Genomic DNA, 20,832 nt, shown 5'->3' with positions numbered 1-20,832 from the left:
CCCAAAAGGGTACTGAATGCCAATTATAGCAAAGGGCAGACTCACTGTGGGTGCATCTTGTAAAGAGACCCGTCGACACCAACCGTGGTCCGCAGCCTGGGTGAGCCCTTGTTATCTCGAAGGCGAGTCAAGATGGCGCCCAGCGTTGCAGCCACCAGGTTGGCAGAGCGAAATGAGACAATGGTACACACGTGCTGGACTGCAATACAGTCGTCATCAGACGGCTCCACTCCCAGGCGGGTCAGGATTTCTTTGGCATTGTGGAGGCCTTCCTTATTCCTGTGAGGTTAGAGGTCAATACTTTTGAGTTAAGGACCACGTCAGGCAGTGCAAAGTAGTGAGGTTCGAAAGTTCTGGAAAGGTGAACTCCATTCACCATGTGTGTATAGGATGGGATTAAGACAGTCGAATGCTTGAGAAGAGTGTGAGAAGGGTTCTCCTCCATAAGAAATACCCGGTGGTAGGAGGAAACTGTACTAGGCTGGTTTCTGACATGCCAGGACCATGGAGAGGAGTGGGGAGGTGAGACCACACGGTCTCTGAACAGGTGGAGAAGTAGCTGCTTCTTTGGGTCTGTGAGCTGCCCCTGGACACTTACATGTTCTTCCTTAATGTTTTCCAGTCAGATTTTAATTTTCTGCATACATGCTTTGTATGTCTTTTCTTAGATTCATTCTGAGGTACTTTATAGTTGTGTTACTATTATAGATGGTGTCTTTTAAAAATATATATACATACTTTTTTTTTTCCTTTAATGCACCACAGTAAAGTGCTAACAATGGGGGAAACCAGCTGAGGGATATGTGAGATCACCCTGTACTATCTATCTTTGCAATTTTTCTCTAAATCCAAAAATATTCTAAAATAAAAGGCTTAATATATACATATTTTAATTACTGCCAGTGTATAGGCAATAATTTTCTATCTTATCTCCAGACGGCTTCCTAACCTCTCCTGCTATTCTATTCACTTTCTAGGTATCTTTCAGTGTTCCATACAATTACCGTCTGCAAAGAATGACACTTTTACTTCCTCTTTGTTTCGATTCTTATGCTTTTAATTTCTTTTTCTTTTTTTTTTTTAAACACTGGCTAAGACTCCAGGACAATGCTGGATAGAAACCAGTGCTACTGTCTTGCTCCCGATTTTAAGAGAATGCTTCTAACACCTGCCCTGGTGGGATGTTTTCTGAGATAGCCTTTATTACAATATACATGCTCTCTTGAGCTAGTTCAAACGGGTTTTTGTTTCTTGGTAACCAAAGAGCCAACACCAGAAGCAGGCCAAGAGGAAGGCAGGTATTTCCTGACTTTGTCGATGACTTGGAAGACAAGCCATGAGCCTCCTGCTCCCCTCCCCTCCCAGCAGCTGACCAGGAACCTTAAGAAGAGACATGGCTGGACTCCCCGGTCCAGGCAGGGGCACGGCTGCCTGCTTACTGTGGCACTGTACCAATCGCTCCTGAAGGAGAGTGATACTGGGACAAATGTCACACCGACGTGACAGAAGAGTAAGTCCAGATAAACTCCCTTCCATTTCCATCAGCCTCCTTCTCTAACCACCAAGCCAGCTGACGGGCATCTTCTCCCAGGAGCCAGAGCTGTAAAGCCACTGGCTCGATCTGAATTTCCAGGACACAGCAGGGGCAGTGGGAATGACGGCTTCGTGCAGAGATGAAAGGGCATTTCTAGCACTAGCCCTATATTTAAGCAGGTGGCCTGACACAGCTACACAGAGTCTCCCAAACCAGGAACAGAACGTGGTGGCACCCGGAAGCCAGCCACAAGACAGGAGTCCTTTAGACTCGGAGGCACCCGACTACGTCAATTTGCCACAGAAGCAAGTTTTCCTTCTTCCCTCTCGGGTGAAGGCCCGCGAATAACCATCGAGGCAGAGAAGTCTGGGTTTCTTATGCTGAGGCCAAACGGTAGCAGTCAGGTTGCTGGTTGGATGCTGTCCTATGTCTATCAGTCCTGTCTCATCCGTTAACCAATGTTTCTCAAACTTGTGCCAGGGAACACTTCTTCTGGCTGTTAACAGGGGAGAGAATGTGTGTGGGGAGGCACAGGGGAGAGGTGTTTCAGGCACAAAACAAGTTTGGGGAATGACCGAGTTAACCACAGTGAACTAAGTTTTCTTTAATATGCTAATAATTAGTGTAAAGGGAGGATAAATATGAGTATGTCCCCACCCTATTGGCCACAGCACCCCTTCTTCAGGGAACACCCAATTAGCTTGAGGTCACTAGGGTTCCCTGGAACAGTCTGGAGAAGGTCCTGATAGAACAGGAGGGCATTCGGAGCCCAGGCCCCAGGCTCGGTCAGCGCCTTCTTCACCACTGCAGTCACCTGCTCCCTGGACTCTAATCTCACTTGGGGACGGGGTGGAGGTGAGGGGGAGCAGTGAAGAGGAGGCAGCTTTTGTCACTAAATCATCCACGAAGCATTTGCTGCTAGTTAACTAGAACGTTCTTTAATGAGCTGCCGCTAGGTGCCTGCAGGAGACCAGCCCAGGATGGGTCAGCTAAGAGAGGGGAGATTGAGCCAGAAAGCCCTGCAATTCTTGAGAGAGAAGCCCACCAAACCAGGACTCGGTGGTAAGGAGAGACCTGTGGCTCTTCTCTGCCCCATGCCCCCCAGAAAGCCTCGAGGGGCGGCACTTACTTTTCAATGGCTGTCACATCACTGGTGTTAAACTTCCCTCTGGTGAGCAGCTCTGGAGTGATCCGCCCTTCAAATAAGAGGCCTTCCTTGGCCATCTTGACCAGGATCAGTCGAACCAGCTCCCCCATGTACATGCCACTGACCATCTTCTCAAACCTGCAGGAGAAAGGCACCCAGGCACTTGTCAGGTCCTCTGTCTGCACCCACCACTGGGGCAACTTGTGAGGAGTGGGACAGACACAAAAGGAGAGGACATCGCCTCTCCCCTCACAGGCTCACAGGCAGCAGAACCACACACCTGGGTGAGTAAATGACGAGGAGACAGGGAGCCCGGGGAGGTGGGGGCGATTCGGACCCCATGCCTAGCCCCAGGGTGGGCAAGAGGAGGAGCACCCAGGGCAGGGGCAGGCAGGGAAAGCAGGAAAACGTTCGGCTTTAGATTGGGGATGACGAGAAGGCCCCCAGACAGAAATGAGCAGAATACGAACATCTCTTTCAAAGCATAAGCTGTGCTTTTTAAAGGGAGGTGGCCAAGCCCTGTGGGAAGGCGGCCAGGAAGCATCCTCTCCATTTCCCAGCTCAGACAGGGTAAACGTCTTCTCTGAGGTGGGGCTGAGTAGATGACAGTGCTGAAACGCACTGCTGCTGGTCTCCTCCCTGGCATCCATCTTTTCCTCCTCCAGCCAAAAGGATTAAGAATTTGCCTTGGGAAACTCATTCCTCCCCCTCTGACCTCACCCTCCAGGGCAGGGCTCTGAGGAGCTTAAAGCCAATCAGCTCATCCCACTGCTCTGGCCATGGTCAGCCACGAGCCAAGCACAGAGGGAATCTGCTCTCTTGTCTCCCCTGGGAGGCGCGGTGTGAGGTGTGGACTCTGTAATTGCAGCAGCCATTTTGAGCCCAACAGGGCAGGGAAGAGGCTGCCACAAACCAGGGCTTGATGCCACATCTGAGCCAGATGGAGCCCCTGAGTCCTGGCTGACCAGGGGCCGGAGGAAGCCCTGAGCAGGACAGATCAGAGGCAGCTCCACATCCCAGCGGCCGGCCTCTCCTCTTGCAGGAGCCCAGCTGGCACACCCAGAGCTGGCTGTGACACAGCAAAACAATCTGTTCCATTCAGAGCCAGGCCTGGGAGCCAGGGATGCTGCTGGGACCTGAGCACCCGGCCCTCCCTCGCCCATCAACACAGGACGCAAAGAAACACAGTCTCATTGTTCCTGCTCCTGACAAGACCAGACAGGACTGCCCCAGCCATGGCCGTGTCAAGGATCTGTGGCAGGAAAGCACCCTTCTGCGTGCTGGCTGCCCAGTCGCTGCCCCAAGCACCTGTGCGAACAGCCTCTGGGCAGCCCCGAGCCGGAATCTCAGAGCAGGCAGGAGCTGCAGTGGTGCCAAACTGCCCTGGCTCTGCCGCTTACTGTGCTACTCACCTCTCTGAGCCTCAGTTTCCTCACTTGTATAATGGGGGTAATGGCAGAACCTACGTGTAAGGTGGCTGTACAGAGGATACGGGTTAATATAGGCAAAGTGCACAGTGCCTGGCTAACAATGAGCATCACAGCCCTTCCTACGCATCTCACACTTTAATAAAGCACTTCACATGGACAGTCAGGCATCACCTAATGACAGGGCTACATTCTGAGAAATGCGTCATTATGTGATTTCGCCGTCATACATGTATCACAGAGTGTACTGAAGGGGAACAAATTGTGCCACCCCAAAATGTGTCTCTTTAACATGAGGATTATCTTAGGCTGATTATTTTTAAGAAAGAAAAGACTCAAAGTTTTTCTTGTTACCTCCCCCTTAACTGCCTAAAAGAATTCAGATTAAAAAACCTGTCTCAGGAAGCGAGCTATCACCTTAGCATAGTGTGAACTAGGTGGTAGACAGGGAGGAACCTAGAAAAGCCTGTTTCTTGGGCTTCCCTCTGTGTTCTTCTGTTTCTCTGTGGCCAAACACTTGTTTTCCAAACATCTGCTCCTTTTCACCTCCCTGTGAATTCCTTGCCTTCCTTATGAAGTCCTGACTCTTCCCACCTCCAACATCATCCTCTTTCGTCTTTAGCTGAGGATGGTCTTTAAGGTAAGGGTTTTGGCCATTTTGGAGAGTTACTTGGTTTTCCTCCATTTCTACCATGTATACATGTTATTAAACTTTTGTTTGTTTTTCTCCTGTTAATCTGTCTCATGTCGATTTACTTCTTAGACCCTCCAGAAGAACCTAAAGTGTGGAGGAAAATTTCTTCCTCCCCTGTAGTACTTACACAAACCTAGATGGTATACAGCCTTCTACTCATCTAGGCTACAGGGTACTAATCTTATGGGACCATCGTCATATATGCGGTCGGTCATTGGCGGAAATGTCTTTACGTGGCACATAACTATAGGAACTCACTTCATCCTCATTACAACCCTATGAGGTAGACTTTATCATTATCTCCATTTCAAAGATGAGGAAACTGAGGCATAGAGAGGTTACATAACTTGCCCATTGATTACAGAGCTAATAAGTGACAGATCCACACTTTGAACCCAGTTAAATCTAACCCCAGAGGCTATGCTCTAACCACTGTGCTGTTCTGCCTCTCTCATGGACAGTGTCATTAAGTGCTAGCTATTACACTGTCACGCTAGCAGTGACCTAGCCCCATCCCTAACCCACCCTCTGCTTGTCCACCACCAGCTCACTTCCTCCTGGGCAGCCTGCCCCCTTGGTGGGCAATGTGCAATAGGACAGGTTCTTCCCACAGGATGAGCTAAAACCAGCCTTCTGGCGACACTCAGAATGAGCGCTCCCTTTTCTACATGATGGTCTTTTACATACATAGATACTGACATCCCCTTTTCCAGATAAAGGAAGCTCTAGGCCAGGGATGGTCCTTTCCCAGTCCCCAGAACCCGTCAGAGGAAACAACACCGCTCACGAGCCTCACTCAGCTCAATCCAAAGGCTCACAGAGAAGGCAGGGCTCCTTCTCCACTGCCGAGCTCCCCTTCTGCTCAAGTGAAACCTAGCAAGTCACGATCTGCCTCTCAGCAATCAGACGCCTATGACCATTCTGGTGGGCAGGCAGGGCTGAGACCCACAGCGCCTGTGGAGGCTGCGAAGGGCAGGGTGCAGGATCATATTCAGACAAGGAGAGCATGGATTTGCACACCAATGGGCAGTTCTTGGCAGCCAGGGTCTGTTCCGATGGGTGGCCCAGGGAAGAGAAGGAGGGAGAGGTCTGGGGTCATGCTAACCGGGATTAGAGCTGCTGAGAGGTTCTATGGAGCAGGCAGAGCAACAGCAAGAAAAGCTGTTTGAGGGCTGACTTGAAAAGATGTGAAAGTTACTCCATCACCACTTAGGCCAAAGCAAGGCCAAACCATCCCGCTGCTGCTGTTTTGTGGGTGGGCATCTCTTTGCATTTTGAAGGATGTGATAAGGAATCACAGGAAAATGGGATTCGAAATTCCAGATGCAACAGAGAAAACAGAAGAGCAAGAGGCCGGAGAAGACAGAAGCGGAAGAGAAGGAGAATTAAAAATGAACGAAGGTGTGACCAAAGTCTACAGTAGGAGACAGGTCTGTGACAAGAATAGCCAAGGCCTGGAATGTAAGAGCAGTGGGGAGAAGCCAAAGTCTGAGCCCTTTTAGAGAGAGACCTTCTAGCCCTGGGGCAAGGCTGGGGGTCCTGAATACTCCCAGCAGTTCCCCTGCGGTCCTGCAAACAGCAGTCACGAATGAAGGCAGGAGCCACAGAGCTACCGCGACGATAGCCTTCCTGTCAACTGCCTACACCTGGTACTTAGTAAATGCAAACTTCAATCAAAATGAGTAAGTGCGTGCGTAGTCGTCTAGCGCCCCCCGGGCACTAAGAGCCTTTGCACAAATCGAACACACCTACATTTCCAACCCTGCTGAAAACTGGAGTCACCTGGGAAGGCTTCCGGCTCCTGAGGCCAGGCCCCAGCCCAGGACAACTGAATCGGAATCGGGGTGGGGAGAAGCAGGTAGGTGAGAGGATGCCTGGGCAACAGTATGTTTTTTAAAGCCCTCTCTGTAATTCTAATGTGCGGTCAGGGATGAAAATCCACTCCTCTGGACCACCCTTGATGATTTTTGTCTATAAATGATGAAGGATGCCTCTTAGACATTCTGGAAGCTCACGCTGAAAACCTCAAACTTTCAAACAGGGCAGAAAATCCCAAACCAAAGCCAGATCAAACCTCAATAAAGAGTCTTGAGCCAGCTTTGGCCTATCCCAGTACCATAATTTCCCCATCAGCCAAATGGAGCAAACATCTTTCCTGGCCCAAGGAGGACAGAAGGGTTTTGAAGAATTTAGCATTCCACTAAAGATGACACAGGAAAGACCCCAAAAACTCAGGCAGGAGCCTGAGAGAATAGCAAAAATCTCCTTTGGCAAAAAATCCTCCGGGCAATAGCCTATTTCTAGGAGTATGTGATGCAACTCAAAAATTTGTCCTCTCTTCAGAATTGTTCTTAACAAGACCTGACTTATGGTAATCAGTAAGCAAGGAAGCGTACTAGAGAAAACTGACTTCATCCCAGGTTTCACTCTTTCATCCAATTACCTGTTTATCTACCCAGCTACCTCCCAACCACCATCCATCCATCCACCCCCCATCCAGTCATGTATCCACCATTCCAAAAATGTTTATCACAAGCCAACTGTGAGGCCAATTCACAGTTCAGCCTGGGGATACAGTTTAGCCCTTTAGAGAAATTCAGGAATAAATCAAAATGGAAGGCAGAGAAGTCCAGGTTTCTAGCCAAGCCATGCAGGATCCCCACCCTGGGGCTAAGGACAGAGACAAGGGCCTGGGCCATATCTGCTCAGTTATCACAGATAACTGCCCTACCTGCTCTGCCGAGAAGGGTGACTTCTGGTTGTGATTGATAGTAACTACAGATACACAATCTCTCATCTGAAACCCCTGGGGTCACATGTGCGTGGGACTGTGAGTCTCAGGATTTTAGAGATGTAATATGGTACAAATGCCATATATTACAGAGCACCCCCAGAGGTGCCTGAGGTAGGACTGTAATCAAGCACATCCAAAGACCTCCAGTGAGACGTATAAAGAGGCACAGTAAAGAGCTTCAGGTTTTAGGATTAGGGGTTAGGTCAGTGGATCAGGGAGAAAAAAACCTTTGACTGCCAAAGCTTTGGAACTGGGGCCCTTTATCACCAAGCTGGAGCCCCAGTTCTCAGGCTGCAAAGAAGAGGCTGAGCTCTGGGTCTAAGAACTTGGGATCCTCTCACTGAGAAACCTAGTTTATTCACTACCACCACCCCCAGTGAAGGGGCTGGCCATTTATGCAGTTCCATTAATTTGGGTGGAAAGCTCAATCGTCCAGCCGAGGGTATCGAGATCTTTTGGGTGACGGGTTTCAAAACAATCAGTAAACTCCTGTTTCTCTCTGGCACAAGGATAAAGGCTGTGAAGCCAACAGGATGGGTGAACATCTGTCAGCAGGCTCACAGCATCCAACTCCAGGATAAGGCTGCCGGGAGGTTGGGTCGATCAGAGAGAGCTAGGAGTATGCTAGCATCACAAATATGAGCAAGCATTTCAGGAAATGAGGAGCTCAAATGAAGCAAAACCCAAGCTAGTGAATACTGTCACTCCTACTTTTGCAGCAAGGAGCTCTTCAAGGCCAGAAACAACTTGCCCAGTAGGTCTGATGCTCTATATCAACTCTGATCCGTCTGCCCATACATGACAGGGAAGAAGTTTCTCCATTCTCTGATCTCCTGAAGGTCTGTAGGACTCATATGGCTCTCACCCACACCTCTGTACAACAGGTATTTGCATGTGTGACTTGTCTCCCCAACTAGATGTCAAGTCCTGGAAGGGAAGGCACTACTCAGTATCCTCGGAGCCTAGCCCAGAGCTCGGCACACACGAAACGCTTGAGGCATATGTGCTGAAGGAAGGGACACTCCCTCTCCCCGGCTCGGCAGCTGCCCCCCACACCCCGTGGCCTCTCTCACCCTGAGCAGCGATGCCAGTGACCACAGTGTACGGAAATGTTTGTAAACCTCAGCTTTACACTGACGCTTCTGTGCTTTTAATTTTCAAAATGTTTTACAAGGACACAATCATAGTGTAATTAAACAAACATAAATCATTTCAAATGTGCTTTTAAAGTTGCAGACTCCACGTCTGTGTATCTATCCAAAAAAGGAGCAATACAGATTACAAATTTGATGGGCTTTTCCCATTCTGACCAATTGGCTCTCTGCTCCTTTCATCTCCCACCCCAAATCTTTCCTTAAGTGTCCCCTACGTCATATGGATGACTAGTAAGAAAGGTGGGACTCACAGCTGTTTGCCAGGGTTGAGGGAGCCCCGGTCTATCTCTCGGTCGAACTCAGTGCGGATGTCTTCTAGGGACCCGTCGTCCCCAAAGGCCCCCCACTCCGTGTTGATGCACATCCTGCCCTCGTCACCTTCCACCAGGTCAATGTGCCTCAGTTCCTCCATGTAGCAAGCATTGGTGCCAGTGCCTTGGAGAGAGACAGACAAGATCAGAAGTGATGGCCACACAAAGTCATGAGAGGAGGCAGTGGCTTCTGGAAACATCAGCTGAAGGAAGGACAAGGAAAGTGGTGGACGTTACCAATGATGAGCCCAACTTCACAGTGCTGGTCATCATAGCCACAGGTCATCATGGTCCCCACCGTGTCATTCACCACAGCCACAATGTTGGCATCATAATCCTGGGGACAGATAACGGGGTGTCACCGTCCACTCACACATGGAGGCAGAGACCACCAACCTTAAAGAGACATGGCAGCAGAACTCCCGTTTTCACAGCCACCACTGCTCCTGTGGGGGGTGCGGCTTTCTTTACTACGGGCACTCAAATTAACTGGATTGGAACACAGTGATTAAATTATGGAAACTACACGGTCCCCTTAATTATTTAGCTTAAGATTCTCTTCCGAGTGGATTTTACTCACGGAGCCACAGCCCTCTGCAAACCACCCCACTACATCCATGTGCTGACTGGCCTTGTTCCAGCAGCGGCAGGCCGCACCTGACCACGCCAGCTCCCCGCACAGCCCAGCCCTGTCAGAAGGAGGCCATTCCCTGCACAAGGCCTTGGATCCTTTGGGCAGCACTTTAGGGAGCTGTGTTTCGAACCACCCCCAACCTTCTGGACTGTGGACCCCCACCTCTCACCTGCCTAGGTCTTCAAGACCTCCCACGTGAGGCCTCAGGCCATGCATTACTGCCCCCCGGAAAGGGCCTTGGTCTGTTTTGGAACACAGCCTCCTCCCCACACTCCCCCACCGCTGTGTGGCCACGGCAGACGGCCCAAGGAGAAGTTACCCCACGCTTTTTGATGGCTTTTTCAAGCAGCTTCACCACATCCGCTCCCTCCACTCCGCTCGCTTTAAACCTCTTTGTCCAGGTGATCAGGATGGCCTGCAAAAGAGAGCAGATGAGGCTGATGAGGGCTGGGAGGCCTCCAGAACCCCCAGGTCCCTGGGGAGCCTGCTTAAGGACAGTGACAAAGCAGAGGCCCAGAGGGGACAAGTGACGCACTCCAGATCACTAGAGAACAGGGCCAGACTGTCCCATCTCCTGTTCATTCACCTACATGACAGATTTCTCTGGGGGCTGCCATGGGAAAAATCCTGCAGGTCAAACCAGAATCCAGCAAGTGGCTGGCCAATACGGTATTGTCAGGCAGCATGCAAATCTAACTGGGTGTCAACTGCACAGCCAGACTTCATTAAAGAAGAGAACAAGAGAAATCCTGTTACTACCTGATCACCCTTCCTCTCTCTCAAATCAGACCTTGGCTTCCATAGCCCCAGGAAAAGAAAGTCAGAGCCAAATTGGAAGAAAAACGAAATGCTAAGATAATTCTTGGCTCCTGAGCTTCTAAGAGCCAGGTCCTAGAGATTTAAGGATAATATTGACTATATCTCATTTATGCCTCTTCCCCAACTTAGGAATTTAACTCCCATTTGTAAGCTATGACTCCACTGTTTGTATAATATGATCCATTTCTGTTTGTATATTAATGGAGAAGCATCAAGAAGGATAGATATCCAATGGTTATTCACTTGGAATGTGGAAGGGTAGGAATTTTACTTTTTGCTTTATATCTTTCTATTATTTCAATAGTCTTACATATTGCTTTTGTATTTTTTTAAAAAAAATCAAAGATACCAGAAAAGAAAAATAATTGTTATACTTGAGAGTTCTTCTCTGAATGGAGAAAGTTGCTGCAAATGTGGCAGGGCTGGGAAGAGCTGCTGCTCAGGCCCGACAGGCCTCTGGGGCCACCCAGGGATAGGGCGCTCGCCCTCGCTCACTGTGAAAGCCACAGAGCCTGGAGGATGCACTGGGAAGGGCGAGCACTTGGGAGAAGCTGTGGTTCTGTGCTCAGCAGCAGCCTGCAGCTAAGCCAGGCGCTCCAAAACCCCCGGATGCTCTGCATTCTTCCCTTAACCCCACCCCCCAGAAAGCGTCAGAGAACATGGTCTTGTAAAAAGACTGTGAGGTTAAAAATCTGTAGACCTGGTCCTATTTCCACACTTCTGTCCATTTCCTGGTGGGCAGTTCCCCTAACTCCTCTGGGGGTCACTTTGCTGCTCTGTGGAATAAGACACTGATCTAGACTGGGACAATCTTGAAGGTCCCAGGCAGGGTTGAGGAGTGGGCACAGGCCCTCTGGACGGGTAATCAGAGCCTGGGATCCACTGGGCTCCCAGGAAGCGCAGCCGGCCTAGAAGGCCTCCCCAGATGGGGGTCAAGGCCTGCAGGTGGATGCCCTGCCTTTGGCTCCTTCTCCACCCACAATACCCCTACGTCAGGCACAACTGCTCTGCCCTGCAGGGTTCTTGTGCCCATGAAAATGTTCTCTCCCCTCCAGTAATGCCCTCTTCCCTGGAAGACTGTGCCTTCTGGGGGCCAGGCCACCTCTGCTCGCCGTTCTCTCCCAGGGCCTGGCCCAGCCCAGGGACAGCACTAGGCCAATAGCGGCTGATGAAGCAATGACCAATGGTGAGCACAGTCCCTTCACTCCCAGGCCATCTCCCACCTCTCCTGGTGGGAAGTGGGGTGTCCCACACTGTCTCTGCCCAGAAGGAGTGACTGTCATGTCTCAGTTCTCAAAAGCCATGGAGAACTTAGCACTGACCACAACAGGCTTTGTGAACAGTTTGGGAAGACGCCCTGGGGCCAGAGTGAGCTGAACACCTTGGAGGTGTGGCAACGCCAGATACCAGAGAGAGGGTCTGGATTGGCCACAGCAGTCCTGAATGGAGGAAAAATGAGACGGCAACCTCTCAGAGGCCTTTAGCCAAGTGTGCGTGTGTGTGTCTGTGCGTGTGTGGTGGTGGGGGGGCAGGAGGTGGGGCCTGGGATTCTACTCCTGGATCTGCCATTAATAAGCCCGATGACCTCGGGAGGCTGGGTTTCCATCGTGAAAAGAGGGACTTGGCCTGCTGAGCTCTCAAGCCCCTTCTTGCTCTAACGTTACGTGACTGCACAATTTATACAGGCACAAGGGCTCCCACACATGAAGCAGTGCCCAGGAGAGGGTGTGCACAATACTGGAAAAGGGGTACAGGGATGCTGCCCAGAAGTGGGGAGGGTGACGTGGGCCTTAACGTTACCATCCTGGAGAAAAGCAGACTGGTTCCCAGCATGCACTCTGGAGCCAGACTGCCCAGAGCTCATTCAGGCTCTGCTGCTTCCTGGCTGGGTGGCCTTGAGCAGGTTCCTAACCCTCCAAGCCTCAGTTTCCTCATCTGTAAAGTGGGGATCATAGCACTTCACTCATGGGGGTGTTTGAAGATTATGTGTGCTAATTTTGAAGTTGCATGAGAACAGAGCCTGGCACCTGACGGCCCTCAATAACATTAACCATCAGAGTTCCTATTACAAGGAGTTTATTCATAGGGGGCTGGGTGTGTATGGCTTTTTCTGTCTCTTCATGTAAAAAAGAAACAAGGTTGCATCTATTTATCTTGTACTCCTGCAGTGCTCTGAGGTACAATGCTGCCACATGGGATGTCTGAGTCCATCCTTGCTGAGCAGGGAATGAATGAACCAATGACAAACAAGAAGTTGAGTGCAACAAGTCACCTGGAGGTCCAAAAGGGAACCAAGCGCCTCACTGAGACCAGAGCCACCAACTGGCAGACGCTATGGAGAGGTGGCCCTGGCCCATGAGGAGTGGAGCCCTGACCAGATTTGCTACAACCAGGATGGCTCCTGGGTAAACACCACACTGTGCAGCTCTGGCAAAGGGCTTTTGAACCTCTCTGCATTGTCACTAAACCTACTTTTTTTCCCTTCACTTACTTGGCTTAATAAATGGTTCTCTCTACCTGATGGTCACAAACACCATGATTCATCTCCAAAAATACATTTAAACTAAAGTAATTGAAAAAATACACACAATATCATAACCTCATATTAATTTCTACAAATGTTTCTAAAAAAATGAGACATGCAGGCCATCCTGCAAGCAAAAGGGAAAAGCAGTAGAGAAAAAGTGTCCATTAGCTTTTCCAGCCGGCCTGCGGCGCCCCGTCGTCCCAGGACGTCCTTACCTCGTCTATTTTGGATTGCCGACAAGGGAAAGAAAATGTGAATCCCACGGGTAATTTCTTATCCTTGATTTTTCTTTTCTCCATGAAGTCTCCCAGGCACTCGGCGACATGATCAAAAAGCTGGAGGAAGCACAAGAGAGCAGTGAGGAGGGAGGCATTGGCATTTCAAGAAAACATGAAACATCCCCCGTCCCCGCACACACAGAAGGGGCACGGCATCCCCACTGCCCATCCCCACGGCACCCGGGGGCCCTGCTTGAAAAGGCACGGCGTGTGTCAATGGTGGAGAGAATCCCTTAAGAAGAGCCTGCCCCCCGGACCGGCACAGCTTGGGAAGCCTGTCCAACCCTTCACACAGAACTGGCCTCTCAGTTGTCACTAAGATGTATTATCTGGGTACCAAGGAAATTTAAAAATAATAGAAAATCAGCTCACTCCTCTGTAACACACAGGCCACAGTCTCCGTCAGCCACCCGGGTGGAGTGGCCACCTGGTCCCTTATCTCTATCTCTGCCTCTCTCTACCTCTGTAAATTTCAAAAGCTCACAGGCAATCCTCTATCTCTATCTCTATCTCTGTAAATTCCAGAAGCTCACAGGCAATTCTGCAACCTGTAGCCCACTTGAGTGATTTAACCACTTTCAGTCTATCATAGTTTTACTTTTTACTGAAGTATAACATGCATCCAAAAAAGTGCACACATCCCAAGAGTAGAGTTCACTGGATTCTCACAAGCTGCAACCACCCGCGTCACCAGCACCAGATCAAGACACACATTACCAGCACCAGACGCCTCCTCACGCCCCCTGCAGCCACCACCACTGCACCCAACCCCACGACAGCACTCGCCAGCCACTCTGACATCTAACACTCTCGATTTGTTTTGTCCGTCTGTCTACTATATATAAATGGAGTGACAGTGTGTACTCTCTGGGTCTGCCTTCCTCATGCTGCTATATGTATGAGTGTCACCTACATTGTCGTGTGTCTTTCTAGACTGTTCGTTCTCGCTGCTATGTAGTATTCTATGGTGTGAATTCACTGCAATTTATTTAGCAGACTGCAATTTAAGCTTGCCTGCTCCACAACACATTGCCTGGGATATGCATCTTAGGATCCACTAGAAAGAACCCAGGACACTGTTTCCCTGGCCTCTGCATGAATACTGTCAATGACAGGAGGCTCACTCCCTCTAAGGCAACTTTTTTTGGATCTCTCTAATACCTTCCCTCACCTCTAAAATGGATCCAGAACTGAATATAATGTTTCATGCCTTCTGACCAGAGGAGAGTTTAGTTGAACTAAGAACCTCCCTTTTCCTTAGCTTTATACTTTTATTAATGTACTCAAAGCATATACATGCTCTTTTGGCAACCATGCCACAGTCTAGGTAACTCCCCTGTCTTTTCCACATGGTCATCATAACACTAGGCCTCCTTCCCCTATGTATGGAATGACACAGCTCTAGCTTCCTGAAGTCCAGAAAAAGGAAGTGTTGGCAAAGCCAAACCAGAGAGTCACAGAAGGCAACCCCAGCCCATGTCCCCAGACAGGGCCACCTGCATGAAGGCTTGCCTTTTGGGGGCATCCTTGTGACAGAGCCAGAAGTCATTATTCCTTCCCCACCTTTCCCCAGATGTCCCTGACCCAGCTCTAAAGTCTGACTTTCCCGCCAGGGTAAAGGAAAGCCTGTCGATTTTGATTTAGGAGCCTCTGTCCCTGAGCCACCATTACTCAGGCTACAGCTGCAGCCAGGCGACTCCAACCGAGGGGACACACGACTGCCTTCCCTGGAGATGCCCAGCTAAGCTTCCTGTGACCTACATTTCCACAGGATATAAACCCATTACTAAGTCCATCAGCGCAGCCTATGTCACCGGCACTTGGAAGCTCCAGGCTCCCCTGAGGCCCTCAGGAAAGATGGCCGGGTGGAAAGAAGCTGCCGGCATGAAGTGGCACGGAGAACTCAGGCTACAGAAATGGAGTCACACGGATGGCGCGCTGTAACCAGCTTCCAGATCCAAGCCAAACAACCATCCCAACACGGTCTGTTAAGAAGGAAATGCCATGCTCGTGGAATGCCACAATCCAGGGGCTACAGTCTGCTCAGGAGACAGGAAGCTACCCCCGGGCCAACTGCCATCTGTGACCAACCAGGGCAGGAAGTTATCTAGCCTCTCTGGACTCAAAATTCTAGTGTCTAAAACGTGGGTTTTTTCTTCCTGACAACAATCCACCCACACAGACTCAGTCCCTCCGACTGAAAATGGCAAACAATGACTAAAACAAAACCTAAGCATTTATTATTCAAAACTCCCAAAATTAAGTAAGTGATGTTTTAAGAAGGTTGCATTTATGCTTCTGGAATCACTACAGTTTAAAACTGCACTGGAACTTTTAGGATACCGTGTGTGTGCGTGTGCATCCGTGGAGAGAGAGAGAGAGAAAAGGATAAAGCAAATAGTTAACAATTCGGGAATCTGGACGATATGCGAGCTCTGTGTGCTTATCTTAAAACTTCTGTAAGTTTAATATTTCAAATAAAAGGTTTAAAAATTCCCACACATTACAGAAGATAAGATCACAACCCCAAGAATTCAGGACTGTTCCTAGTCTGTGAGTCTGAGTTGCTTCATGGACAAAACAGGGCCCTTGGTCTACCAGAATACTCCATAGGTCGATAGGAGATCTCAGAAAAACGGGCCACCAATACCTGCCTCTAACCTCATGCCAAACTTCTGAAGGGGGGGTTCCCGTTTCACCCCTATTTTTCAACTGCCAACCCTCTCCCGCATCCCCTGGACCTTTCTCCTTGCCAATAGCCCTCAGGTTTCCTCACCAAAAATTTTTAAATAAATAAAACTGCAAATAAATACCATAGAGAGAGACAAAAGTCACCTAAGAAAAAAAGTCACGCTGCTAAAACTGTAACATCTGGAGCCTGACTGCCGGGTTCAAACCCCAGCTCTATCACTTATGAGCCATGTGACCCAAGGGGCTGGTTACTTGCCACCTGAGTCTTCATTTTCTCATCTGTAAAATGGGAATAATAATAATAATACCCCCCTACAGGGTTGGTGTGATGATTAAGTCAGTTAATCTATATGGAGTGCTCAGATCAGTGACTTGTACCTAACAAGCACTATGGATTTGCTATAATAATACTACATTATCATTATCATCATCGTCAGTATCTTTCCTTTCAGACTGCTTGAAAGGGGCAGAGGAAGAAACAGACAGTAGGAAACAAAGTGAGCCTGGGGTGGAGAGGATGGGGATAGAGGTAGTGAGAGAAGAGGTCCCGGGGGCAGCAGTAAGAAGAGGTCACTGGTAGAAATGAATGCAGTGAGTCTGCACCTATGGAGGGGGCACCCCCTGAATTTATAAACCCTGCTCCTGAAAGATCAGGCCAAGCACACAGGAGCGTCTGCAACCCAGCAGGAGAGTCCTGATGGGGAAGGCAGCAGGCAGATGGGCCAACCCAAGGCCCACGGGGAATAGAGTGACAGGTCAGTACTTGCTGCCAATGGAAACAGCAGGATGCCAACACGAGCTGGCCACCTGCAACAGACAGCAGGGCAGTAGCCACTGGCAGAACTAGGAGACCAGCCAGCCGGCGGCCCGCATGCACACACCCGGTGAATGCACCAGTTTGTGCAGCCCAGTAAAGGAGGGATGAGCAGGGGGAGCTCCAGGCAGAGCCATCCAATGAGTGATGCACCCATTTCAGTGGCTGACTGAAGACGGCTCATCTCTTCTAGAGACAGTATCACCTTCGATGCTCACTGTGACCTCTGAAAAGTCTGGTCAGAAAAGCTCTGAACCCAAACCCGTGGGAGTGGGTTAGAGGTCAGGATTTGCCCTTTTCTCTCGGAAAAAGAAAAGGCAGAGAGCTCGTTCCAGGTCCCACCCACGTTAATTTAGGAACAAACTGGAGTCAAGAGGAGAAGTCTCCTGGGTCTTATCTCAAAGTCCAGCCCAGAACAAATGGGTTTTCTGGAGAACTTAGTCATGAACCTTGCCGTGAACACATCCTCCCTAAAGTAAATATTTGGTGAGCTCTGAATATGTGTCCTGGCCAGCAGCCAAGACTCAGGAGGCGAGCTACAGAGGAGCTGGACCGTCTACAGGAGTGGACAAGGAGTAGCTCCCATACTCGATGGGCTTACAGGACCTAGAAATGACTGAATTGTGACGAGGGGCTGCCTAAACCCTGATCACATGGTCCTTGGTGACGGGGGCCCGCCACTCACCACAACCAGATGGGCGAGAGGGGGCAGACGGGCCCTTCCTGAGCACAGCCACAGCCCCTTGGCCAGAAAAGGCAGGAAGCCCTGGGGGGTGTGGCCTGAAGGGGGGTGGGCTCAGGTATCGGGTGAGAGAGGAGGGGATGGTGATTTCCCAAGCAAGGCCCTGCCCTCTTTGCTTTCTGTGCCAAGGACTCATAGGAGGCTATTAAATCAGGAGACCTTGATTGGCCCTAGGACTATAAACTCAAATTTCTGCTGCCCCACAAGGTGACAGCCACACCCTACAAGGCCTGGGCCTTTGGTGAGCTGGGTGAAGCAGCCAATGACTTGAAAGAAGGACATTTTCACCCAAGAGCTCTGCTAAACCTGCACGGGGGAACCAACCCCAGGGTCCTTGGGGAATGAATGCATTTACCCAACAGAGCTGCTGCGCCTCCCTCTTCACACCCTTCACCCTGTAAAAATCCCAGTAGCCCCTTTCCATCCACCAGTAAACCCACATGGTGGGGTCTCTTCAGACTGTCACACTCTTCTGCCCAGGAGTCCTCCACATGCACCTACGTTAGACTCCTTCCAGAGTGCAGGACACCAGTGCTTTGGGGTCTGGTTCCTGCAGGTATCCTAGGGCCCGACGCTGGGCCCACTGGAGCTGATGGAAGGAAGTGTGGACCCACCTGGCTTCCACTGCCATGCACGATGTTCTCCGGGGTGTCATAAATCTCGGACTCCATGTGGACATTCTGGTTTTGCTCATGATTCACTTGAACCCGCAGAATTCGAAAGGAAGACCCACCAAGATCCAGGGCAATGAAATCTCCCTTTTCTGTTTAGGGAGACAACAGGCATTGCATCAGATTCCAGTGCTACAAGGCCCACACTCTGCTGGTTCTTGGCAGGGCCCAGCACCTGCCTCCTGCTGCTGCATGGCGCTGTCGGCCAGTGGTCCATCCGACCTCTGCCCCGTCTGGAATAGTGGGCAAGAGAAACCCCCTCCCAGCCTGGGGTCCTCAGCTGCGAGCAGCCCCGCTCTCACTCCTAACAGGGGAACAGAAGTACTGACTTAAATACAAAGTCTCGCCCCATCTTTTCTAATCCCTTTTTCAAAATTACGCTTCCTCAAAAATGATACTGCTATCTATAAAATAAAAAATAAAAATTTGCATTTCAACTCAGAGAAACCCTACCTCTGAGGTCAGGTCATGCCATGCCTTGGGTTCCTTCCATGTCAGCTCAGACACCAATTACGGCCAGGCCAGGGCTCCATTTATTCCCCAGGGGACTTTTTTTTAATTGTGGCAAAATATACGTAACATAATATTTACCACTGCAACCATTGTTAAGTGTACAGTTCAATGGCATTAAGTATATTCACAATGTTCTGAAACTATCACCACTATCTATTTTCACAACCTTTCATCACCCCAAACAGAAACTATCACCATTAAGCAATATCCCCTCCCCCCAGTTCCTGGTAACCTCTATTGTATGTCTGTCTCTACGAATTTGCCTATTCAGATATTTCACATACGTGGAATCCTACAATATTTGTCTTTTTGTGTCTGGCTTATTTCACTTTGCATAAAGTCTTCAGAGTTCAACCATGCTGTAGCACATGTCAGAATTTCACTCCTTTCTGAGGCTGAAGACATCCCACTGTATGTACATAGCACATTTGTTTATCCATTCATCTGTCAGTGGACACTTGCATTGTTTCGACGTAGGGGATGTCTCTAACAGAAGAAGTCCCTCTTAGCCACATAAGAGTAAACTGGCTTGATATGGTTACATCCCTCAGGACCAACGTGTGCAGTAATTAGGGTGGGCCTCAGGGGGACAAAGAAAGATAATGGGACTGTATGCGACACCACCACGTAGCACCAAGGGAGATGGCCATGGGCAGGATTTCAACCACTAAACCACCATCTAACATTCTTTATTTCTCATTAGTTATCCTCACAGATGCTCCTAAAAACTCAGTTAAAATCTGTTAATTTTACTTCTGCTGCTAAGGCGACATTCCCACTGTCCCAATGTACATCATGCCAGAGGTGACAGCCACCCCTGCCATCCTGACCCTGAGTGGTCCACTGAGTCCTCAGTCCTATAGCAGTGATAAAAGTCTGCTTGGGACATCTCATTTTCCTAGGGAAGCATCTTTATTATTATATTTTTTACTAACAGTGTTAATTGAGATATAATTCGCATACCATACCATTCACCCATTTAAAGTGTACAAAAGTTTTTAGCATATTCAGTTACGGAACCATCACCACAAACCAGTTTTAGAACATTTTCATCACCTCAAAAAAGCAATCCTATACTCTTTAACTATCACTTCTCAAGTCCTTCATCCCCCATAGCCCTAAGCAACTATTAATGTACTCTGTCTCCACAGATTTGCCTATTCTGGACATTTCATATAGATGGAATCATACAGTATGTGGCCTTTTGTGACCAGCTTCTTACACTTAGAAAAATATTTTTAAGGTTCATCATCTTGTAGCCTGTGTCAGTACTTCATGCCTTTTTATGGCCAAATAATATTCCACTGTATGGATATACCTCATTTCATTTACTCATCTGTTGATGGACATTTGAGCTGTTTCTACCTTTCGGCTATTATGAGTAATGCTGCTATGAATATTTGGGCACAAGTTTTTGTGTGGACCTATGTTTTTATTTCCCTTGGGTATATACCCAGACGTAGAATTGCTGTGTCAAATGGTAACTCATGTTTTAACTTTTGAGGAACTGCCACTGTTTTCCAAAGCAGCTGCACCATTTTACATTCCCGCCAGAAACACACGAACGTTCCAATTTCTTCATGTCCTCAACACTCATTATCTGTCTTTTTAATTTTGATTTGCATTTCTCTGATGACTAATGACAATGAGCACCTTTTCATGTGCTTCCTGGTCATGTGTATACCTTCTTTGGAGAAGTCTATTCAGATTCTTGGCTCATTTTAAAAACTGGGTTGTCTTTTTAGAGTTGAGTTGTGAGAATTCTTTTAAGTTCCAGATGCAAGTCCCTATCAGATATATGACTTGCAAATATTTTCTCTCATTCTGTGGGTTTTTTCACTTTCTTGATGGTGACTTTTGATGCATAAAAATTTTTAATTCCGACAAAGTACAATTTATCTATTTTTTTCTTTTGTTGTTTGTGCTTTTGGTGTCATATCTAAGAATCCATTGCCTAATCCAAGGCCACGATGATTCCTATCTACATTTCCTTCTAAGAGTTTGATAGTTTGAGCTCTTCATTTAGGTATTTGACTGATTTTAAGTTAATTTTTGTATTTAGTATGAGGTAGGGGTCCAACT

The 20,832-nt window shown here is 48.9% G+C and overlaps 1 protein-coding gene across 1 annotated transcript in view; it reads right to left on the bottom strand.

Annotated features, from left to right (window-relative positions):
* HK1 (hexokinase 1) overlaps window positions 1-20,832 on the bottom strand; it is a 66,580-nt gene that overhangs the window by 18,283 nt on the left and 27,465 nt on the right. The window contains exons 3-9 of the mRNA XM_014862802.3: window positions 18,181-18,329; window positions 13,257-13,376; window positions 10,015-10,110; window positions 9,299-9,398; window positions 9,002-9,185; window positions 2,664-2,819; window positions 46-279 (exon numbers count right to left, since the gene is read on the bottom strand). Coding sequence (XP_014718288.1) covers window positions 46-279; window positions 2,664-2,819; window positions 9,002-9,185; window positions 9,299-9,398; window positions 10,015-10,110; window positions 13,257-13,376; window positions 18,181-18,329 — 1,039 coding nt within the window. The remainder of the gene's footprint in view (window positions 1-45; window positions 280-2,663; window positions 2,820-9,001; window positions 9,186-9,298; window positions 9,399-10,014; window positions 10,111-13,256; window positions 13,377-18,180; window positions 18,330-20,832) is intronic.

The sequence above is a fragment of the Equus asinus genome, chromosome 2 (assembly GCF_041296235.1).
Source record: "Equus asinus isolate D_3611 breed Donkey chromosome 2, EquAss-T2T_v2, whole genome shotgun sequence".
Classification (NCBI taxonomy): Eukaryota; Metazoa; Chordata; class Mammalia; order Perissodactyla; family Equidae; genus Equus; species Equus asinus.
This window is presented reverse-complemented; position numbering and strand designations above follow the sequence as displayed.